Below are 12,157 nucleotides of genomic sequence, written 5' to 3'. Positions count from 1 at the left end.
ATCAAATAAAGGCAGGCTTGATCAGCATAAAATACCTTTTTCAAAAACATTAAAAATAGTAATGTTCCCAACAGGTAATATATAGTTTCATTATATTCTCATAACTTCTATACCTGATAGCCTATTGAAAATGTAGCCTAATGAGTGTTTTTTTTTATTTATTGTGATTTTGTTTTTAACTAAAAGCTAGGACCATTTAACTTTATCATCATATTAAATAAATATTTTATTTCAGCCAATAATGGTAGAAATGTGCAATCACTTTTGTAACATTCTTTTTTTGTAGGCTAGGCTATATGACTTATAAAAACAAACCTGCGAAATAGTCACCGAGTATAAAAAGTGTGACCTTGAATAAATAGAAAGTTATACGTTTCATCTAAATATTATACTAGGACAGTAAATAAATCCAGACAATGATTCGCCAAGTGAGAGACAAACGAAAAACGACAAACCCCCCCAAACCCTCTACACAATGGGCATGCGCGAGCACAAAGAACAGCGACGCACGAGCTGCTATGCACATGCAGCGATGCTTGTTCCTATAGCAACAACCTCTCGCGCACATCCGCCGCCTCCACCAACGTCTCGCACGGATCCGCGCGACCCTCTCCTCCTCCCCACCGAATAACAGCATCCCTCTGTCAACAGGATATTTCCCTGACACGGAAATACGACGGGGGAAGGAAAATGGCGCTCATCCCATCACAGATCCTCAGAGTAGCGATACTCCTCTCTTATTTTTCTATCCTCTGCAATTACAAAGCCATAGACATGCCCGCGCATCAAACATACGGCGGTAGCTGGAAGTTTCTTACGTTCATAGATTTGGTAAGTGCATGTGCATCGTTCCCATGCAGTGCCTGATTATATATATCATATGAGATCTCCATAATGCATTACATTCGTAGACAGGCCCCTGTTATGCTGAAATATGCCAGGTTCCTACAAAAGGGAGTACAAACGCCACCACAAATTGTCTTACGTCATATTTACTGATCATTAGAAGTTAATCACATGACGTAATGACTTTTTAAGTCTCTAACGATGATGTCATGATTTTCATATCTCACATCCTCATTAATAATGAATATTATTTTGAAGGGCTGTGCTGAATTATGATCTGTTCTCTGAACAATTAGGAGGACAAATTTTTAGGATGCATACACACAGTTTTGAAGTATAAATAGCAGCAACCTTGTCTTTTGTTATGGCAGTGTGCACCAGCATCTGAACACACACACACACATACACATTGACTGTTATGACAGTCTGTGAGCCAGTGACTCATGTTTTCCACATAAACAGCCCATTTTCTCCCCCTTTTTTCGAACAGTGATTTTTTAATAGCAATAAAAGTTGTTTTGTTATACACAACTTCACATTTGCACATCTGTTCGAGTGCACTGTTTGCTATTTTTTTCATTCTTGTCTGGGAATAATCTCACATACAGATGTGTTCGGATTATTGTAGATGTTTCATAACACTTGTTATGATGTTTTCTCTAGCTCTCTAGTGACTGCACTAAAATTAAAAAATATAAACTATGTTTCATAATATTGCTGTTTTTACTGTATTTTGATCAAATAAATGCAGCCTGCAAAAGAAACTTCTTTCAAAAGCATTTTAAAAATCTTATTGACTCACAACTTTAATGTACCATTACTGTTCAAATTCCATGCAAAATTGTTTTATGCATTGAAAATACATTGTTATTTTCATACTTTTAATAACGCAGTGACACTTATATTAATGTAACAGCTCTTTCATTGTCGGTAAACACAGAGGAACTGGACTCACTTTAAACTGAGAGATAAGGAAGTGATTTATTGTTTGTGCTGCTTTGTGTTATAGTGTTCAGATGAATTATGACAGCATTTAAGGACCTCTGACACCAATCAACCTGGCTGTGTGAAACTAATATTAGAACAGACGATAAACACATGTCACATTCAGAAAGGCAGATTATCTCATCTTGGCGCAGAAATGCAAGTACGTCTGAATCAAATACTTGCACTGTAATATCCACATGCACTCCACTGTGATGGCATTGTTATATTTATTAACACTCCAAGTAACTACCATTGTGCTAAATGCGCCACTTTGATTTCAGCCATTTATGTTTTCATCAGGCCTCGTTAATTATTAAATTTAGGGGTTTAGATTGGGCTTTCCATTGTCACAATATAGGACACTCGAGGAGCCTGGCATAGAGTTGAGCTCTTGGTGTTGAACATAAAGTGTCTGGTCAAGTGTGGCCGAAAGCTTTCAGTGATCTGACAATGAGATACCCATGGATTAATTAGCAGAGTTTAATTAGCACAGATGCACAGGTTTTTCTGAGTGTGTCATTAGTCATTACTGTGATGAAAGGCAGTCTATATTTTTAAGAGAGCAGTTGCTATGTTGCAATTGCTTTGCAACTAATTATAAATTGAAAGGATGCATTTGAATGCATAGCGTCAGAACAAATACAAGTGCATAGTTTTATGACATTTATTTCAACATGAATGCAGGGCTAGTAGGACTGTTTTGCAAGCAACTGTAGTATACTAGCAGTCTGTCTGATAAGAAGTGAGGTTTCCTAGCCCAATTATTATTATTCCCAGCCTCAAACAAGCAATTCACTAGATTTCATGGAGACTTGAATCTTAATCCAGGAATCCTTGTGGTTGTTTATAAGCAGAAATTAAGGCTTTGTATAGCTAATAAATGATTTTATGCTTCTTTTGGCTTTATGTCCTCGTACCGAGGCTGCTTTTTAACTCTCAAATGATGTGAGAAAAGGAACAACGTCCATTTTTAGCTCAGCTATAGTAAAGCTCGAAAGCATTAGTTAGGGTAGAGTAAGAAAAATAGATCATTTTAGGGGGGCTGGTAATAGGGATTTAAGACTTTTCCGATAAAAGATTGGTTTTAGACAAATCGAACATTTATATGAAGCCTTAGCAGGGTTTCTCCTGCCTTCAGACACCAGGAAACAAATTTAGGAGCAGAAAGATAATGAGGAATGAAATATTAAAGAGTGTATTAATGGGAGACTTTTTTGCATGTTGGATATCTGTGGAGGAGATATAATAAAGAAACCCTCATAATTCCATAATGTCTTTCCATCGTAAATTAATGTCAAAGCAATCTCCTAACACTCTCATCACGAATGTTCACTAATGGAAAATGGACTAAAAAAAGACATATTAGCTTAAGACGAGAAATAGGTTATGGAGGAAAGGTTGTGTATGAAATCATTTCAACGCCAGTTTTCTTGCGGCCTGTCATCCATTGTAACATTTTAAAGCATTTCAACTGTATCTTTATATTGTTCTGTTTTCTGTGATGTGAGTTTGTTTGCTCTTGAAAAATGACGGCACTTAGAAATACTCATATTCTATTTTCAGACTACCAAAGATGAATGCATTGCTTTCATCAAGTTTCTCTTCAACTTCCCTCTTGTGTTCCTTTTAAAAGACAGCTTTGATTTGTATGTCAATGAGAGGCCTTACAAAAAAAGGAAATTTTATTTATTTATTTATAATAATAAAAAAGAATAAAACAAGCTTTACCTGCTCTCTTCAGTAAGGGCCTCTAAATATACAGTTTGAATTTCCTCAAACCAAAATAAATATTTCATTTTCTACAAACTGCCATTCTTGGATCATTTTGAGCAAGACTTGATATTTCAGTTGTTGACTAAAGAACAGATGCAATCGGTTTGGTCCAATTCAGAAATGAATTGTTCTTTGAGATTTGCAAACCGATTTAACAGGTTATTTGAAAGAATCACATTGTTCATGAATAAAATAACGAGGAAAGGCACGTTTTTATGAAATGTTGGGGAGTTAAAAGTTTGGAATGTGAAGGAAAAGTAAAGATAAACTTGAAAAATATTCTCAAGTACCACTGCTACTTAATTACATTTTTAAATAAGTATATGTAGTCCAATACATTAGTAATGAGTTATGTCCGGTACACATTGTACGATTTTGGGCTGTCCCAGATGAAAGATCAATCGTGGCAATTTCTGTGGTCATGGCTCCTAAACGGTGTCGTACAGTGAGAGAGGTTCAAAGACGACTGTTGTAGATAATTCTGACAGTCTCAGAAATGTAGCATGATCATCTCACCGTGTGTTTGTTGCTACGACCTACGTCCACTGACTAGCCAATAAAAACCGCAACATGAAATGGCGTATTGATCAACTACAACTTAAAACTACTTGCCTCAAGCGTCCATATTCTCCTCTTTCGCTTCCTCTTCTTTTTTTCAATGCACATAAATACTCAATTGACAAAGTGTGATTCCTCTTGCTCTATTTGTTTACCACTAGCGCATGATGTTTTATTAATCTATACTAACTTGCGTCGTAGCCTATGATTCACTGTGTGTGATCATCCCACAGTCTATACATGTCGTACTCAAGTTTACTAGATCCATGTCTTACAGTGTGATTTGTAATGATCCTATAGGACAGCCGAAATCGCACAGTACCAGGCCATTACATTTTGCATGGCACCTAACTTTTTCTTCAGCAGTTTATTTCTGCTACAAAGAAGTGATATTGCCATCTAAAGGGCATTGAATGTACTATATCTTGTGCGTTTCGCCCTTCTTACTCACCCAAACTTGTCCACAAGGCTACTTTACGTGAATGTGAGTGTATTAGTGAGTAGTAACTGAATCGCAGGTGTTTCATTTATGAGATGAGAACATGGCTGCGGCCGGGGGTGAGGCCAAAACCAGCACATCCAGTGAAAGTAGGCTTTGAATATTTAATTTTACTTAATATTTCATGTATCTGTTATATTGAAAATACCTTTTTGAAGGATATTGGTTTACTTATGTCCTTTTTTAGCTTAACTGAGACTTGAGTGTTTGTAGACTTTTAAGAAGCTGTTGTCGACCTTGATTTATTGTAATATTGAGTGTTCTTTTTGATTTATTGTAATATTGAGTGTTCTTTTTTGATTTATTTTAATATTGAGTGTTCTTTTTGACTTTTTGATCTTGATTTTAGCAGAAACATATGATTGAACATATTTTTCTTGTTTTTCACTGGCATGTCTCTTAGGTGTTGAGGACTATTGCATCTTTGAGCCTACATTCAGTACGAGTAAAATCAAGATGCACACCAATAATGTTTTTTTGTTGCTGAGGCACGTTTAGAAATGCTACTTAAATGTTCTAAGTGAACTATGGCCTAATCCTGGCTCAATCTAAGTCCTGTCTGTAAAGACAGGCCTAAGACTTTTACTCAAGTCGTATTGAAATTGGTGACTTGTAAATTGTACAAGTCATTTTTGCTGTAAGGTATCTCTACTTTTACTTAAAGGAACACTCTACTTTTTTTGGAAATAGGCTCATTTTACAACTCCCCTAAACAGTTGAGTTTTACCGTTTTCGAATCCATTCAGCCGATCTCCGGGTCTGGCGGTAGCACTTTTAACATAGCTTAGCATAGATCATTGAATCTGATTAGACCGTTAGCATCTCTCTCAAAAAAATGACCATAGAGTTTCAATATTTTTCCTATTTAAAACTTGACTCTTCTGTAGTTACATTGTGTACTAAGACCGACAGAAAATTAAAAGTTGCGATTTTTTAGGCCAATATGACTAGGAACTATACTCTCATTCCTGCGTAATAATCAAGGAACTGTGCTGCCGTACCATGGGTGCAGCAGGCGCAATGATATTACGAGCCGCCTGAAAATAGTCCCCAGCTCGGTAACTTCCAACGTGACAGACAGGCACTAAGTTTGTAATAGCATTGCGCCTGCTGGTGCGGCAGCACAGTTCTTTGATTATATACGCAGGAATGAGAGTATAGTTCCTAGACATAAAAATATCGAAACTCTTTGGTCATTTTTTTGAGAGAGATGCTAACGGTCTAATCAGATTCAATGATCTATGCTAAGCTATGCTAAAAGAGCTACAGCCAAACCCGGAGATCGGCTGAATGGATTCGAAAACGGTAAAACTCAACCGTTTAACTCTAGGGGAGTTGGACAATTAGCCTATTTCCAAAAAAAGTGGAGTGTTCCTTTAACTATGGTTTTCCGGTACTCTTTAAAAGTCAAATCTGCCCGCTTTTGTAGGTATACTACATTACGCTTTCCTAACCAGTATTTTATGATTCTCTATCTCAGGTCATTCAGGCAGTGTTCTTTGGAGTGTGTGTCCTGACGGACCTCTCAAGCCTTTTGACAAAAGGCAGTGCCAGTATGGAGCAAGAGAGACAGTTGAGGAAGCTGATTGGCTTACGAGACTGGATGATGGCTGTTCTGGCCTTTCCCGTGGGTGTGGTACGTATAAATCACCAATCAGATTTCTAATTTTGCATATGTACACTAACTGACACAAAAATACCCTTTATTTGTGTTTGTTGGCCTACATCCGGAGATTATGAGCAGAGCTGCTGGCTCAGTAAGGATATGTTGATGTTCAGATAACATCAATGCTTAGAATCAACACTGACAATTGGATTGAAATTGAATAAAAACACCAATATGGCCAATTTTTAAAGTAAAATAATGCAGTGATCAAGATTATTTCAGTGCAAAAACAATCTAGCCTAGCGTTTTAGCTTTTTCTAAACTAAAGTTTGGAAAAGTTTCAGCTTTTATATAAGCCGTACATATATGCAAACATTGCTGTTTTTGTATACAGAAAATAAGAAAAAGTAATTGGCTGGCGGTGACTTAGTGCGGTTAGTTTAAAGTGTGTGAACCTCCCGTAAACTCTCTGAGCCATCAAGTTCAATTGTTAAAGTGTGGGAAAGAAAAAAACAGTACTGTAACGGAACATGAATGCAATACTTTGTCTGAAGCTGCCCTTCCCCTCCCACACATGTCATTGACATTAAGATGTCTGAAACCACAGGAAAACAGAGGCCACTGTTCAAAACTTGTTTGGAGAAATCATTCACAGGATCTAAGAAAGGAGGGTTGTGTATTGAGCACATTTATAGAGGGTGCTAAGGTAAAATACTGCTTGCTGCAAATGCAGTAGCAATGTTTTAATATTTTTGCAACTTAGCAATTTTCAATGCCACTTTGTTTCAACCGTTTGGGGTCGGTACAGTTTTTTAATGTTTTTGAAAAAAGTATCATATGTTCACTTCACCATGTTTGATCAAAAATACAGTGATATTGTAAAATTATATTTTAAAGTATATTTAATACATTGCATAATTCGTTCTGAAATGCTAATTTGGTGCTCAAGAAACAAAATTAATTATTATCATATTTGAAAACTAGTTTGACTGCTTAATATTTCTGTGGAAACCATGATACATTTTTTCAGGACTCTTAAATGATTAATAGAAAGTTTAAAAGAACATATTTTAGGCCGTGTGTCCACCAAAGCATTTTTCCCCCGAGGCTAGTGTATTTTTTCCCGAATGTTTTCAATGGGAGCGCAGCGTTTTTTAAACACAGTAGCGGGACTCTAAGTGCTATACGTTTTTTGAAGTTGAAGAATGTTCAACTTTGGGTAAAACACATGCAGCGCTCAACACTGTCACTTTTTACCCAGCCGTCGAATCACAGTGGAGGAGGGGCGGGACAACGACCAAATGCCACATCCTGCTTGTACAATGATAACTAATCTCTTCCAGAGCATTCTTGAATAAAACTATTACTTTTCCTTAAAAAATAATAACAAACACAAGATACATATTACATAAAATCAACAGCATTGTCCAGAGTTATGGATTAGCATATGTGCAATCCAGTTCAAACATTGACAGTGTTTTGTAGGGCAGAATAAACACAAGGTGCCTTTAGATCTGTATTTAGAGCATCAAAACAGTGAATCATCGCATTCCTTAAAAGGTAAACCTGCAGTTCAGGTCAGACAGCATCTGTATAGCATATACCACTATATCTGGACACATCAACACATGCTGCTTTGCATTAGGGGACTATACAGACACCAATACGCATTGTCTTAAATGTACATCTCATTTGCTTTGCAAATCCCCTGTCATCTATCTGACACTGCTACAAAATCAGCTGTGCAATAAAATCCCGTCCTGCAAAGTGGAGAAGGAAACACTGTGTTGTTTCTGTTTTGTGTGCGTCCGGAAAATATTTAAATTGGGCTCACAAATATTTCTGGTTTTAATATTGCATGGCACAATGTTAGTGAAGAGTTTAAGATGTCAAATGACAGTGTCAAAGTGACTTAAACCCTTAAGTGGAAAGAAAATCGACTCATTTTATTTGAATGAAAGAGACACAGGCAATCTCCTTACGTTGCAAGGGAGCACTAATAATATAACTTTTCTCTTAATATAAACAAAGCAAAGTGTGGAAATATTAAATAAATTCTCTGAAGTGTGCAAGTATCTGATGACCAGACTAAATCAGCACTTTCTTTCATAATTTTCCTTACCGTTTTTTGGGGGGAATTCTGCTAAACATTTAAAAACAAATATACATAACATTGATAATAGCTTATTTTTATGTTTATATTAAAGGTCATCTGTGTGTGTTTATATTATATTTAGAAATAAACTCTACAAGTTTAAAAAAAAATTTTTAATGAGAAGTCTAAATGGCTGCATTTATTTGGTCAAAAAATACAGAAATACAGTAAAAACAGTAATATTGTGAAATATTATTACTGAATTTAAAATAACTTTTTCTATTGTAATATATTTAAAAATGTAATTTATTCTTGCAATGGCAAAGTTGAATTTTCAAAGCTGTTACTCCAGTCTTCAGTGTCACATGATACTTCAGAAATCATTGTTATGTGCTGATTTGCTTCTCAATTCTCAATTATTACTGGTGCTCAATTATTAATAACGGCTCTTATTATTAGCAATGTTGAAAACTGCTTTTTGCTGGAAACCATGGTTCATTTTTTCAGGGTTCTTTGAAAAAATGGACAGTTCAAAACAACAGCATTCACTGTATTTGAAAGAACTATTACAATGATTTCTGAAAGGTCATGTGACACTTTGTGACACCAACAGTGTATGTAATGTATATTTAAATTTTTTAAATACAATATAAATATACGATTTTAATATAATAAATATAGACATGCAGTATTGACCGTTGCATCATTCTGTGGATATTTGCAGAACTTGCACTTGCAGATTCTCAGCGGGGCTTAACGAGATGCCAGACAGAAGATGCTCTCTTGTTAGCTTGTAAAAAACTTAGAAGCCAGACAGCCATGATACAAAGACGAAATAGATGCTTGACTTTGCCCTGGCCCTCAGTGTAAGAGCTGGGCAGTGGGCATGCTCAGCTTACAGCCATCACAATGAGCATCATTAGTGCTGACGTTGGGAAACGGGCTCTACTGTGTTTGAGTGATATGCATACTTTGTTAGCTTTAGCCAGGTCATTTCCCGACACCTATTAGTGGCGTGTAATACAATGGGACCGAATTCTGCTCCATCTGCCTATCAACCTTAGTCTATACTGTATGTCAGGCAGGCCACAGGATGAAGTCTCCAGTCCAGGTTGTCTGGATAATAGAGGTAAAAGTTTGCCGTGTGCTATGGTTCATCCACAGTGTCCAATGAGAGTGCATGGAACGGGCAAATCCAAATAAACCACCTGTCCGGCAGTGAATTTGTTTAACTTGCGCTTGTGAAGCCCAACGTTTACTTGAAATATGCTTCAAAAGCACAACAGATCCTTTCACAAGGCCTATCCTCACAGTGCCGCCCGTTTATTTGGGTACGGTGAGCATCATCCAAGCCCTTACTGGAAACAAGAATCCTGCAAAATAATCGGAGACACCCAAACTAAACAGAAATCTGTCACGCCCATAAATGAGACCCATTAATGCAAATACATTTGAGCAGTTCAGGATTACAGCAGGGGAAGTGAAATTCCTTCTCGGAGAGCCTGGGACTTCAAACGCTCTTTCACAAGGCCTGCACGCTCCACACCAACGTGCCTGTTATTTAACAGCGTGTGTGATGCCCTTCATCATCTTAACACTGTCCTTTTTCACAGAAAGCATCTGTAGCTCCAAGTAAGTGCTGGATAAAAGCAAGGAAGAAGTAGTCAGCTCTCAGGGATTAATTATGGTATACTGATATGAAAATATGAGCTCTGTGTGTTGGTTCGCTGTGCTCATGGCTGGTTTTAGTGCTTGTCAGGTTTTTGCGCAGAGATTGTGTCCTGTAGATGGGGAATCAAAGAGGATATTGGACAAGTTAGACTTTTCAGCATAATGAGATGTGCCGGCATGAGGCAGGAGTTAGGCAGTCTGCCCGAAGACCTGCTGGGAATCTGGGGGCGAGGAATGGGCTCAATTTAAAGTCTTTGTGGGGAGAGAGGTCTTAAAAAGTTATGAAGTTTCTCTGAAGATAATATATAGTTGCAGTTTCCCTTTTTGAGCTCATTTCAAGAAAGTCCATGTCTGAGATGGCTGACATGTGACATACTAGACATACAAGAATCAAGTGTTATTGTAAAGCCTGTGCTAAATCATACAATGCTATTATGAAAGAGCTTTAGCATTGTTGATTCTTAGCCATACAGCTCAGGAATAATCACAAACATGTCCACTTAGCATGTTTAGGAGCAGAGCTGTGTGGTATTGGCAATGTGACAGTAGAATTATATACTGCTTTACTGTTTATCCCACACAATATCTGCAGCATGATAAAAAAAAAATATAATAAAAAAAAGCATTCACAGGTGTATGTATATTCACATTCTATAATAAATATAAAAAATGAAATTAAAATATAATATATAAAATAAATATATATGCACATACATTAAAAGTTTTTTTTTAAATAAAGTGACATAGAAAATAAATATATACACATACAAGTATATGTTTTATATATATATATATCTGCAGCATGATTTAAAAAATGTAAAACAGCATTCACAGATGTATGTATATTCACATTTTATTTATAATAAATATAAAAAAAGTAAATAAAAAGGTTATATAAATGTTTATATATATATATATATATATATAAACATTTATATTACCTTTTTATTTTTAATAAATAAAATGTGATATAGAAAATAAATATATACACATACTATATATATATTATTTTTATATTATATATATATAATTTTTATATTTGAGATATAATATATATATATATAATTTTTATATTTGAGATATAATATATATATATATATATATATATATATATATATATATATATATATATATATATATATATATACACACACACATATATTCACACATACAAGTATTTATAATAAGCAAACAAGACGAAGAGTCTATTTAGTTAACTGAATTATCCAAAAATAATATACAATACACATAAATACACAATAGTAATAAAGTAATTTTGGGGTAATTTTAAAATTTCAGCTAAAACAACTATATCATGTCATATATGTATCATGATGTAAAAATATTTGTATTTTGATGCAGGAATTTGGACATATCACATACCATATAGTCTACTCATGTCATTAATATTAAGGAATTGCTATAAAAAAAATTACTATAAAAAGTAAAAAATTATATTGTGATAAAATGAACTCAAACTGCTAACGGAATATGTTTTAGCTTTTTGTGATTTGATGATTATTTATCAGTTTCTTATTTCTTTTCGTTTTACAGTTTGTGGTGACTATGTTCTGGGCTCTTTACCTATATGACAGAGATTTGGTTTACCCAAGACTCCTGGACAACTTTATACCACAGTGGCTGAACCATGGCATGGTGAGTAGGCAATTGCTTTTTTGTTTTGCTTTTTTTTTTTTTTTTTTTTTGAAAGTACAAGACTGTAAATATATTTCACTCTCAGACAGGAACAAAAGAAAAAGCACATTTTGTTTTTAATAATCTCTTGTGCCACATTGACATCAGATGTGAAAATGGCAGTTGTTGTGCAATCGTTCATTTCAATCATCTGGAACAAAAGCTCTAAGGTGGGGTCAAAAAGTGGCAGGTCTTGTTTTTATGACAGGCTAGTGTTCTGAATTGAAGTGTTGCTGCATTATTGTCTGGTGTGTAATTTCAGAAGCAAATAGCAAATGTGGCTCTCTTGGCATCAATGAGCAAGAATGTTTACATAAACATATTGTTATTAATGCATCATTAAAGTATCTACAGAACTGAAAAGACTTCACTGCAATTAGTCTCTTGAGTCTCCACAAGAAATATTTAATAACCTAAACGCTTCCAT

At 35.3% G+C, this 12,157-nt stretch overlaps 1 protein-coding gene across 1 annotated transcript in view; it reads left to right on the top strand.

Annotated features, from left to right (window-relative positions):
* Positions 1-478: 478 nt before the first annotated feature.
* The window catches only part of aig1 (androgen-induced 1 (H. sapiens)), a 37,824-nt gene continuing 26,145 nt past the window's right edge, over positions 479-12,157 (top strand). Inside the window, exons 1-3 of the mRNA XM_079639599.1 lie at positions 479-831; positions 6,144-6,299; positions 11,590-11,691. Coding sequence (XP_079495725.1) covers positions 691-831; positions 6,144-6,299; positions 11,590-11,691 — 399 coding nt within the window. The 5' untranslated portion in view covers positions 479-690. The remainder of the gene's footprint in view (positions 832-6,143; positions 6,300-11,589; positions 11,692-12,157) is intronic.

The sequence above is a fragment of the Phoxinus phoxinus genome (assembly GCF_949152265.1).
Source record: "Phoxinus phoxinus genome assembly, chromosome: 16".
Classification (NCBI taxonomy): Eukaryota; Metazoa; Chordata; class Actinopteri; order Cypriniformes; family Leuciscidae; genus Phoxinus; species Phoxinus phoxinus.
Note: the sequence above shows the minus strand (reverse complement) of the source record. Positions and strands in the feature narration are given on the sequence as shown.